The following is a 13,024-nucleotide window of genomic DNA, read 5'->3' as shown; positions in this document are numbered from 1 at the left end:
GGACAAGCACATGATGGCCCCTCAGATCTGGGAGGAAATGTCTCAACGCATTGAAGACGGCCATCATCTCCAGGCAATTTATGTGCCAAGAGAGATGATGGTTCCTCCACAGACCCTGAGCTGAGCGGCATTCCATTACCGCTCCCCAGCCGGTGAGAGAAGCGTCTGTCGATATAGCAACTCGATGGCAAAGAGCTCCCAACACCGGACCCTGGGACAGGAACCAATGTTTCCTCCATATAATCAAGGCGCGGATGCACCGCCGCGTGATCTTGATCATACGAAGTGGGTTCCCCTCGGGAGAACCCTCTGGTCCTGAGCCACCACTGCAAAGGTCTCATGTACAGCAGGCCAAAGGGGATCACATTGGACGCTGCTGCCATGAGGCCTAACAGTCTCTCGAACTGTTTCACAGTGCGTGACTGGCCTAGCTTCAACTCTTTTGTGGCTGTGATTATAGTATCTACACGAACGGGCGATAGTGTGGCCCGCATCGTGACTGAATCCCATACCACACCAAGGAAAGTGGTTCTCTGTAATGGAGAAAGTACACTCTTCTTGGCATTGAGTCTCAACCCCAATTTTTTCATATGAGCGAGAACGACATCTCGATGCCGACCCGCTGACTGCTTTGAATCCGCCAGAATCAGCCAGTCGTCGATGTAGTTCAGAATGCGTATGCCCTGCAGCCTGAGCGGGGCCAGAGCTGCATCTACGCACTTCGTGAACGTGCGGGGTGACAGAGCTAGACCGAATGGAAGCACCCGATATTGGTATTCTTTGCCCCGAAAGAAAACCTGAGGAACTTCCTGTGTTGAGGGAGGATGGAGACATGGAAGTAAGCATCCTTAAACTCTATCGTGACAAACCAGTCCTCGGATCTGATTTGAGTCACTATCTGTTTGAGTGTGAGCATCTTGAATTTCAATTTCATGACTGCACGATTCAGCAAACGGAGATCTAAAATTGGACGCAACCCCCATCCTTTTCTGGAACAATGAAGTATCGGCTGTAAAACCCCGATTCTCTGTCGGGGGAGTACACCTGTTCTATAGCTCCCTTTGCTAAGAGAGACTCTACTTCTTGCTCCATTACCAGAGCCTGCTCGGGATGTACTACCGTGAGTAACACCCCGTTGTAACGAGGCGGAGGAGAACCGAATTGGATTCTGTAACCTTTCTCTATTATCTGCAGGACCCAAGGAGATATATTCGCCAGATTCTTCCACTCTGTCAGAAAATCTACTAAGGGTACCAGTCTCTCGAGACTGGCCTCTGGTGTTAAAGGAACAGCCACTTCGGCGACCTGAAGCATATTGGCAGGAAACAACCGAACTGACTGTTTTTGAACCCCCCTCAGAGGGCTCACGTCCGATGCAACGTCGAGTCGACATTGCGCCGAACTTTTGCTGGATACCACTGCGCCCCGAAGCACCAAGGGTGGCGGTGTTGGCAGACCGGTCCCATGAGGACCCCGAAGTGGAGCGGGCACCGTATACTGAGGTGTACACTGCTCCACCCCGGTTGGGGCTGTCCTCGATGGTCTGACGTGCATACCGTCAGGACCTTTTCTGAGCCGAAGCCTTCTTAGCCGTAAGTACGGTCCTCAGATCCGGCTTAGACTTAGCCGACTTCGGCTGAGAGCGTTGGCTCGGTCCCCAAGATTTATTCGGAGGAGCACGAGACGCAACACTTATTTTCTGTTGCACACGGTGCAAGGAACTTGGCTGGGGATGCTCACGCCCAGCATTCCCAGGGGGATGGACTCGGCGAGGAAGGAATTTTTTAAAAGCCTCAGATTGTTTTTTATTTTCTTGAAACCTTTCAACAACTGTAATCACCGAGTCACCGAAAAGACCAGAGGGAGACATAGGGGCATCTAAAAGAAAAGCCCACTCTTTATCTTTAATCTCTGCAAGATTTAACCAAAGATGTCTCTCAGTAGCTACGAGGGCTGCCATAGACCGCCCAATAGCACGGGCGGTCTCCTTCGTACCTCTGAGAGAAAGATCTGTAGCCCGACGAAGTTCTCGAATTTCGTCGGGACTAACTCCCTCACTCCTATCGATATCCCCCAGCAGATCTGCCTGATAGGCTTGGAGCACTGCCATCGTGTGTAGACAGGCTCCAGCTTGACCTGCTGCCGTATAAGCCTTACCCACTAAATTGGATGTGGTTTTTAGTGGTTTATTCGGCAACACGGGATCCTTCAGGGACGATGCTGACCCAGGAGACAGATAGCTCGCGAGCGTCTGTTCCACTGGGGGCATCAACCCATAACCAAAATCTTTCAGCCCCTTTATATTTGAATATGTGTGAACATGGGGACTAAAAAGACGTGACAAATATGGTTTATTCCATGATCTACATAGCTCACTATGTAGATCAGGAAAAAATGGAAGGGCCCGTGGTTGAGATGAAACATTAGATGTGAGAAAACGCTCGTCTAATTTGCTTTTAGGATGAGTAGCTCTTTTTTCTGCTGGCCAGTCAATATTTTACTTTTTAACAGCACAAGTTATCACCTCAATAAGCTCCTCATATGCTGGGGAGTGGGATGGCGAATCCTCTCCCCTTATTGGGATTTGTGTTTGTGTCACTCTCACAAATGCTCAGTAACTCCGCCTCCTCAGAGCTAGAGCACCGAAGTGTCGGGCTCTCTTCCCGGGCGGAAGAAGCCACAGCGCGGGCTTCCGACACCGGCAAGAGAGCAATGGATCCCTCGGGTAAAGGAGGAGATAAGGCAGAGCCCGTCTCCAACCCCGCCGAGAGATCCATTTGCGAACCCCAAGTGAGCCTTCTCCGAGCTGCCTCGGCAGCCGCGGGTCCAGAACCCTGAGGTTCGCGAGCCTGTCCATCATCCTCAAATGCGGACAGACGGGAGCGGAGCGTGCGGAGCGTGCGGAGCGGCAGACGCTCACAATGCCGACAGTCAGTCTCCTCGAAGGCTGACATCGCATGCTCCACTCCCAAACAAACTACACAAAGCTCATGTGTATCTCCACCCGTGATATAACGAGGGCAAGGAGAAGCACAGGCTTTAAATAGTTGTTTCGCCATAATATCCAATATAATGAGAGACAGACAACAGTAAATAAGACAGACAGTTTTGACTCAGAGCGCTTTGCTGAGGCACAAAAGCTAACGCGAGTAACGCACCGGATGTGCTTATATCCTTTCCTGGTCATGATGTCACCCGCCCGTGGCGTTCATTCATTCCTTTGACTAGTTGACATACGTGCTTCAGAGGTAATCACGCAAAAGCGTTCCCAAAGCGTCATCGACGCATCGCGAGTTCCCTCGTAAGGGAACTTCCACGTTCCAAATCTGGAAAAGTGAAGAGGGTCCATAAAGGAACATCAAGTTGATGTAAATTGCAAAGGCAATTGTAATTCGAGTTTACTGAACTTTATCAGTGCTTAGGATGCAACGGTTTTTTAAAATAAAACCATTTTGACTGTCACTTTCAGCCTCTGTAGCAAATTACTTCTTAGGGTTCTCTAAAAAACACTGTAATAGGTGTTGTAATTACCAATATTTTTTAAGTCTAGACAGCTTTATGATGGAATGCTAGGTAGCACTTACAGGGAGGAAAAGTCTTCAGAGTTAAACGCAGCAATTTGATAGTCAAGTCCGCATGGTGACTCAGCATTGATGAACATTTCTCTTTTGACTTCTAGGTCAGAGGCAAATGATCTGGCCCTGAGGTTGGCTTGGCAGTACACTGGCCACAAAGACATCATCACACTGGATAAGTAAGTCAACAGCACACCGTCAATGTCTCTTCTTCCTCTGCACCTGGACCTAAATAGTAACCAGGTTCTTAGAATCGCGAAGTTCACAGCATAAATATTAACTTTATCTTATATTTTTTTTTTGGACTCATCTGGATTCATGTTGGACGACATTCATGTTATTTGGCTAATGGGTATACATGCAGCTGTGTAAAGACAAAACGCAGCTCTACAAATATGTAGCCCAGGTGGGAATCTGTTAGAGGTTTAAAATCTAAATAGTTTTCTACAAAGTTGTATACAAAAATGTATAAAGTTAGGTTAAAATGTACTGTGGAAAAATGTGTTTATAAATAACCTAACTGTAAGGGCCTGTTATTTTTCTTTCTTTATAATGTGATTGGGTATTTTGTGAAGAATAACCTATCATGTGTGAGGATATGAAGGAGGGAATGCACGAGAACCGGGAGGAGAGAGAGAGAATGCGCGAGATATAGGGAGGAAGACAGTTGGGCTGTCGGCGAGACAACTCTTTAGAAAGTGTGAACTGTGTATAAAAATGTATGCATTATAGTTCATCTCAAGGATATTAGAGTGGATTTTGAACTGAGTTACTGCTGGCTAAGCGTGACAGCCGAGTTCGAGCTTTTAAAGTGCGTCACAGACGTGCACGGATGAACCACTGGCGGCGAGCCAGTACATTCTGAGTGAACTGTCTATGATTGCGTTCGTTGTGAAGAAGAACGACGACAGATGTTATTTCGGGAGAGTTTGATGACTGGAGTCCCGTGCATTGCTGAACGGAGCGAGATCCCGTGTTGGTAAGCGTCCGAGCCGGCTGGATGAATAACGCACTGCTGACGGCTGTTGAGTGCGTATCGCGATGGTGAGATGGATTCCGGTATGGAGCCTGACGGACCGTGATCGATCGTGATTAAATAGATTTAAATCTTCAGCAAAGGTACTTGGTTTGTTTTTATTTTATTTGTGGCTCAATTGAGTGAAGCGGCCGTGTGTTTGACCTCTACGAACCCAAGCAGCGGAACAGGCCTGCAGCAGAAACTAAGGGGTATTAAAAGTATTTGCCGGCTTAGGAGGTTATTCTATTATTTTGAAAACCTTTCTTTGTTTCCTTGATTTTATTGATTGTTAATGTACATGTGAAAGCCATGTGAAAGGAAAAATAACACAGTGCCAAATATTTTGTTTGTTTGTTTGTTTGCACAATATTGACAGATAATTCATTTTAATTAATTAAATTTAAGTTGGAGTTAATTCCTTGTTTGTGGTGAATTACACTTACACATTTTCCCTTTGATTTGAAGTAAAATAGATAACAGCACAAATTAAACTAAACCCATCATACTAAAGAATTTGGGCGTCACCCATTACAATTCCCAGTGACAGGAAGGGGGCGTTACATAAAATGGAGGCACCGCTGGGATGGGTTTCATAATTTTGTGGTTATCTAGGATGTTCAGTTGTATCTAACTTCCCTTGTTGTCATTTGTGAGAGTAAACATGGAGCCTGCATTGTACCGCAAATACCAAGATACACTCAGTAGTTGGTGTAAAGGAGAACAACTTGATCCAGCTCATGCTACAATGATTGCTGGTGTGGCAGAGGAAGTCAGCATAAACCAAATTGAAGAACTGATACAAACTGTGCGCTGTTGGGGCCGTGTAAGAGTAAGAGGTAGGACCTACAGTGTTGAAGCCGGAGGTCTGCTGGTTCTATGTGAATGTAGGGAAGAAATAAACCCACAGATTATTCCTCCTGAAGTGAGGAGTGATGATGGCACAACTGTGTGGCACATAATAGTGGTGGATCAAAGGCCTGAGTCGTCAGATGACTTTGTTGGCAAACTACAGAATTTCTTGCAAACTGAAGGTAAAACAGTTGCTGATCTCCAGGATTATCTAGCTTCTTCAACATCTGCTAAAGGTACTACTGAAGACCTCTTCATTCATGCTATGGCTGAACTGATGAAGCAGTCTAACAGAAGTATGGCTGAGAGTCACAGTTATCGTCGACTTCGAGTGTTTTCGGGTATCATCCCTACTCCAATGGGAGAGGAACAAGTTGAGTATTGGCTTGAACAGGCAACAATGATGGTAGAGGGCAGTGACTGTCCTGAAAAGGAGAAGAGACGTAGAATAATAGAAAGTCTGAGGGGTCCTGCACTGGAAATTGTTAGGTCCTTACGGTTCAGCAACCCTGAAGTTAGCTCAGATGAGTATATTTCTGCGGTTGAGAGGGCTTTTGGATCTCCAGAAACTGGAGAAGATTTGTATTTTGCATATCGTCTCATTCAGCAAAAATCTGGGGAGATGTTGTCTGACTACGTACAGAGGCTTGAACCTTTTCTGACTAAGGTTGTCAGGAAGGGGGGTGTAAGTGCTCAGGATATGGATAGAGTGAGAGTTGAGCAATTGTTGCGAGGAGCAGTCTGGGCTGACATTATGCTTTTGCAGTTACGTCTCAAAGAGAAAAGAGCAAACCCTCCTACCTTTCTTGAGTTGCTTAGTCAAATTAGGGTGGAGGAGGAATATGAACGGTCTCGACGCAAAGTCCATGCGAGGGTTCGGAGTGTTGGAGCACAGGATTGTGTCTCTACAACTGATTTAGAGTTACAAGAGCTTAGAGCCGATGTGAGGGCTCTGCAAGCCAAAATGTCTGAATTGAAAATGAAGTCCAGCTCTGTCAGCAAAGAAGGTGCTAACACAAAAGTATTGGTTATGCCGTGTACATCAGAGGATAAAGCAACTGAAGCCTCTGCTTTACAGGAAAAAGTTGACAGACTGAGTCAGAAAGTGAAGACATTGGAAAGTAGAGACCCAGCGCAACCTGCTACTGCTACTGCTGTGAAAGTAAGAGTGAGTAATAATGGCAGTAAGAAACTTCATCCCCAGGAGGATGATGATTTTTTTTGTTACCGTTGTGGGGAGGATGGTCACATCTCTACTAAATGCACTGTTACGCAGAATGAAAGGAAGGTAATCCGGAAGCTTATTGCTTCCCTTCGGAAAGCTAAAGAGAAACAAAGTACTACTGATGTTGGTCCTGAAAAGGAGACAACACACTGCTCTGTTAGAACACAGATGGTCCAGAATACAGCATCAGTTGCGATTCCGGCTGGGTTGGTGGGACCAGTTTCCACGGTGACATTGAAAGTAAATGGTCAACCTTGCACTGCACTGTTGGATAGTGGGTCACAAGTGACCATTATTTTTGAGAAATGGTACCAGAAGCATCTGTCTCATGTACCTATTCATCCAGTGTCCGGATTGGCTATTTGGGGACTTAGTGACGAAAGTTACCCCTACCAAGGTTACGTAGTAGTGGACGTTCAATTTCCTAGAGAATTGACTGGCACTCTAGAAACCTTGTCAGTGCTGGCTCTAGTGTGCCCTGGACCGAATTCTCCTGATCAGACTCCTGTAATATTGGGGACTAATGCCAGTTTGTTCCAGAGACTGTTTGCTCTTTGTGACAAAGAAAAGGGTAGCAATCTGGTTCGTGTTTTCAATATAAAAAGCTTTCTACCAGATAGCCTGCCTGAGTCTATTGAGGTCAAAGTGAGTCAGATTGGTGAGGATGACGTTGTTGGTCGGTTGAGATGGAAAGGACCTGGTTCAGTAATCATTCCACCAGAAGACATTTGTTGCGTCAGTTGTCAAGCAGAATTTCCTCAATCAGTGACAAAGGGTATAGTTCTGGTGGAGGCTGATGATTTAACCCCACTGCCTCAAGGTTTGATGGTTCAACCTATGGTGGCTTTAGCTTCAGCTGTAAATGAAGAGAATTTCTCTGTGCTTGTACAGAATGAGACCAAGCGAGAGGTTATCATACCTGAAGGTACTTTGCTTGGGAATCTGCAAGTCGCGGACATGGCTGTTCCACCGATGAGAGAGACCAAGTCTGAGGAAATAGATCCAAGCCTTATTGATTTTGGGGATTCTCCCATTCCTGTGGAATGGAAAGAGAGGCTTAGACAGAAATTGGTGCAGAAACGCAATGTTTTCTCCGTACACGAGTGGGAAGTGGGACTAGCCGAGGGGGTGGAGCATTACATACGATTGTCGGACACTCGGCCTTTCCGTGAAAGATCAAGGAGGATAGCTCCTGCAGATATAGAGGATGTATGTAGACACTTGAAGGATTTGCTAGAGACAGGAATAATCAAGGAGTCAAGGAGCCCATATGCTTCTCCTATAGTAATTGTTAGGAAGAAAAATGGTAAAATCCGTATGTGTATAGACTACAGAACCCTCAACAGCAAGACCGTACCCGATCAATATACCACCCCGCGGATTGATGATGCTCTAGATTGTTTGGCTGGAAGTTGCTGGTTCTCTGTATTAGACCTTCGGAATGGGTATTACCAAATACCCATGTCTGAATCAGACAAAGAGAAAACAGCCTTTATCTGCCCCTTAGGGTTTTATCAATTTGAGAGGATGCCGCAGGGGGTCACGGGGGCCCCTGCGACATTTCAACGTCTCATGGAAAAGGCTGTCGGAGACATGAATTTGCTCCAGGTACTAGTATATCTTGATGACCTTATTGTGTTTGGAACTACATTGGAGGAACATGAGGAAAGACTCCTAAAGGTGTTGGATCGCCTTGAGGAGGTAGGTCTCAAGGTTTCATTGGATAAGTGTCAGATATGTCGGGACAAGGTCAAATATGTCGGTCATATAGTCTCAGCGGATGGAGTATCAACTGACCCAGATAAAACCGAAGCAGTTGCTAAATGGTCGCAGCCAACTGATCTGAAGTCTCTCCGGTCTTTCCTGGGTTTCTGTGGCTATTATAGGAGGTTTGTGGCAAACTACTCTGCTATAGTTAAGCCTTTGACTGACCTTACCAAGGGGTATCCTCCAGTTAGGAAGGGAAAAATACAAAAGTCTGTTTCTGATCGAACTTACCATCATGAGTCAGAACCATTTGGGTTTAGATGGACTGATTCCTGCACTGAAGCCTTTCATAAAATCATTGACTGTTTGACTCATGCTCCTGTATTAGCATTCGCTGATCCTACAAGGCCGTATGTCTTGCACGTGGATGCCAGCCTGAAGGGGTTGGGGGCTGTGTTGAATCAGGTGTATCCTGAGGGGTTACGTCCGTTGCATTTGCTAGCCGAGGGCTTAATGCTGCCGAACAGAGGTATCATATCCACCAGCTTGAATTTCTCTCCCTTAAGTGGGCGGTGGTGGAGAAATTTCACGACTATTTGTATGGTGTGAAATTTACTGTTGTGACGGATAACAATCCGCTTACGTATGTGCTGACCACTGGAAAGCTCAATGCCACTGGGCATAGATGGCTTGCTGCTTTGGCAACTTATGATTTTGAGGTTAAGTATCGCCCGGTCATACAAACATTGATGCAGATCTATTATCAAGGCGTTGGAATGACTCACATACTGATATCTGGAAACATCTTTCAGAGGTTGAGGTGAAAGGAATATGCAATTGTATTCAGTTAGGAAACTCAGCCAATGCAGAGCGACTAGTCGACAGGTTGGGGGTGCCTGCAGAAGGTATTCCTAAGCTGTACGCTTTTGCAACCAATGTTGGAATGGGGCAGTTGGAACAATTCACTAGAGCTGATTTGAGGAAGGGTCAAGACCTGGATGGGGTCACAGGAGTGGTAAAGAAGTTTGTGAGTGCAGATTTGTGGCCATCGGATTTGAGTCAGTATCCCCAAGAGGTAATGCTAATGAAACGTGAGAGTGAGAAGCTGAAAATCAAGGATGGATTATTGCACAGAGTTGTGAGGGATCTATCAGGAAATGAAACATTTCAATTAGTGTTACCTGACAAGTTCGGTTACAAGTGATTAAGGCTTTACATGATGATTTGGGTCATTTGGGAGTGGAACGCACAACAAGTCTGATTAGGGACAGGTTCTACTGGCCACGAATGGCACAGATGGTAGAAAACTATGTGAAAAATTGTGGCAGTTGTGTTTCATGGAAGACTACTCGTACAAGGGCAGCTCCGTTGCATCAGATAACTTCTGGGGTCCTATGGAGTTGGTGTGTATTGATTTTCTGACTCTGGAGGCTGATACAGCAGGTTTCAGTAATATACTGGTTGTCACTGATCATTTTAGTAGATATGCTAAGCATATCCTACCAAAGATCAAAAAGCCGTCACTGTAGCTAAAGTGTTGGTCGAGAAGTTTTTGTCCATTATGGACTACCAGCCCGAATCCATTTGGATCAGGGTCGGGATTTTGAAGGAAGAGTGATCCAAGAACTCTTGAAGAGTTTAGGGATTCGAAATCCCGAACAACACCCTATCACCCCCAGGGTGATCCTCAGCCAGAACGTTTCAATAGAACGTTGCTGTCAATGTTAGGAACTTTGAACACTACACAAAAACGGCACTGGAGTCGTTATGTGAGTCAGCTTGTACATGCGTACAATAGTACGAAGAGTGACGCCACCGGATATTCACCGTATTACCTCATGTTTGGTAGGAAGGCTAGGCTACCGGTGGATATTTATTTTGAGACCGAGGAAGAGAGAGTCAGTCATTCTCAATATGTAGAGGGACTGAAAAGAGATTTGAAACGAGCCTATGATCTTGCAGAAGAAGCAGCAACTAAAGTGCACATGAGAAACAAAAAAGCTTACGATAAAGTTGTAAGACACCAGACGTTGACTAAAGGTGACAGAGTGCTTGTGGAGAATCTTGGTCTTCGTGGAAAGCATAAACTGCAAAGTAGATGGAATCAATTGCCATATGTGGTGATGAATAAATACCAAGATTTGCCTGTATACACAGTCAAGCCAGAGAGTGGCATGGGTCGTTCAAGAGTCCTTCACAGAGATCATTTACTGCCTATTGGGCAGATGGTTAGGATCTCCTCAGAGGAAGACTCACTGCCTTCCATGAATAGGCCTATAACCCGACATCAGAGAGGTTCCCGTTATGATAACAGTCATAACATGCATTTTGTTGAATCACAGAGTCTGAGAGACAATGAAGCGAATAGTGAGACAGAAAATGAGTTTGAAACATGTTGTCATGAAAAAGAGTATCATGAGACTCTTGAAAAGCAAATTCATGAAACAAACGAGAATGAGACTTTTGAAGAAGAACTTGGAGAAATGTTCACTGCAGATGTGAATCTTCCAGACAATGTTGTAGATATGTGCAATGGTGTAGAAGATTTTCAGGATGTGAAAAAAACAATTGGGCAAGAGAGCAGCCCAGAACCCCCACGGTTAGAAAGAGATGGTTCGATAAGTGATGTAGAAGAACAAATTGAGGTGAATTTCCCTAGAAGATCTCAAAGGAAAGTGAAACCTGTCCTCAAACTTACTTACGATGAGTTGGGGAATACTACAGATCATCCCCTGACTATTGTTCATAGGGGAATAGTAATTAAAATAGGTTGAATTTCCGTCTAAAAGGTGTTAGGTCTCATGGGGCATGAGGACCATTTAAAGGGCGGGAGAGTGTAGCCCAGGTGGGAATCTGTTAGAGGTTTAAAATCTAAATAGTTTTCTACAAAGTTGTATACAAAAATGTATAAAGTTAGGTTAAAATGTACTGTGGAAAAATGTGTTTAGAAATAACCTAACTGTAAGGGCCTGTTATTTTTCTTTCTTTATAATGTGATTGGGTATTTTGTGAAGAATAACCTATCATGTGTGAGGATATGAAGGAGGGAATGCACGAGAACCGGGAGGAGAGAGAGAGAATGCGCGAGATATAGGGTGGAAGACAGTTGGGCTGTCGGCGAGACAACTCTTTAGAAAGTGTGAACTGTGTATAAAAATGTATGCATTATAGTTCATCTCAAGGATATTAGAGTGGATTTTGAACTGAGTTACTGCTGGCTAAGCGTGACAGCGAAGTTCGAGCTTTTTAAAGTGCGTCACAGACGTGCACGGATGAACCACTGGCGGCGAGCCAGTACATTCTGAGTGAACTGTCTATGATCGCGTTCATTGTGAAGAAGAACGACGACAGATGTTATTTCGGGAGAGTTTGATGACTGGAGTCCTGTGCATTGCTGAGCGGAGCGAGATCCCGTGTTGGTAAGCATCCGAGCCACTGGATGAATAACGCACTGCTGACGGCTGTTGAGTGCGTATCGCGATGGTGAGATGGATTCCGGTATGGAGCCTGACGGACCGTGATCGATCGTGATTAAATAGATTCAAATCTTCAGCAAAGGTACTTGGTTTGTTTTTATTTTATTTGTGGCTCAATTGAGTGAAGCGGCCGTGTGTTTGGCCTCTACGGACCCAAGCAGCGGAACAGGCCTGCAGCAGAAACTAAGGGGTATTAAAAGTATTTGCCGGCTTAGGAGGTTATTCTATTATTTTGAAAACCTTTCTTTGTTTCCTTGATTTTATTGATTGTTAATGTACATGTGAAAGCCATGTGAAAGGAAAAATAACACAGTGCCAAATATTTTGTTTGTTTGTTTGTTTGCACAATATTGACAGATAATTCATTTTAATTAATTAAATTTAAGTTGGAGTTAATTCCTTGTTTGTGGTGAATTACACTTACACATTTTCCCTTTGATTTGAAGTAAAATAGATAACAGCACAAATTAAACTAAACCCATCATACTAAAGAATTTGGGCGTCACCCATTACAATTCCCAGTGACAGGAAGGGGGCGTTACAAATATTTTTAAAAATGAATGAAATATGTTGGCATTTGGCTAGGCAATCAAAAACACTTTAAAGCCATTTTTGTCTCAGTTTCTGTGTTACCGTAGTTATTTCATTATGCCTTTGTGGTGCAGAATCTGCAAAAGCAATGCTTTGCAAAAAGAATGCATTCTCTTGTCCATGTTAAGATGAATGAAGCCCTGTCCTCTTAAGCAATATTGCATCTGATTTATTGCTAACTTTTAGTCTGATAATTTCAGCCAATTTTCACCGACATAAGCAAAATAATTTTTACAAGATAAGATAAATCAAGCCCTCTCATACATCCCTGGCATCTGTTATGTGTGATTAGATGACATTGTATCATTGTTTTTTGCTTTGTTCATTAATGTGTTTCTCCTGCAGTGCCTACCATGGTCACGTGTCATCACTTATTGATATCAGTCCATATAAGTTTCATCAGATTGCCGGTGCAGAGCACAGCCAACATGTGCATGTGGTGAGTGGTGCAATGTGAGCTTACACACGTTTGCTCAGACTCTATTCTTGAAGTGAAACTAGTTCAAATGTTGGCGAAGCCTCTAATCAGAAGCCTCTCTTTCTCTCTCTATTAAGTTGAACTGTGTTTGTCTAATGCTGACTA

General features: G+C 44.5%; 1 protein-coding gene across 1 annotated transcript in view; it reads left to right on the top strand.

Moving 5' to 3' along the window:
- The window catches only part of LOC127659860 (ethanolamine-phosphate phospho-lyase), a 36,538-nt gene that overhangs the window by 7,424 nt on the left and 16,090 nt on the right, over nt 1-13,024 (top strand). Inside the window, exons 4-5 of the mRNA XM_052149822.1 lie at nt 3,680-3,754; nt 12,787-12,880. Coding sequence (XP_052005782.1) covers nt 3,680-3,754; nt 12,787-12,880 — 169 coding nt within the window. The remainder of the gene's footprint in view (nt 1-3,679; nt 3,755-12,786; nt 12,881-13,024) is intronic.

The sequence above is a fragment of the Xyrauchen texanus genome, chromosome 2, assembly GCF_025860055.1.
Source record: "Xyrauchen texanus isolate HMW12.3.18 chromosome 2, RBS_HiC_50CHRs, whole genome shotgun sequence".
NCBI classification, from domain to species: Eukaryota; Metazoa; Chordata; class Actinopteri; order Cypriniformes; family Catostomidae; genus Xyrauchen; species Xyrauchen texanus.
This window is presented reverse-complemented; position numbering and strand designations above follow the sequence as displayed.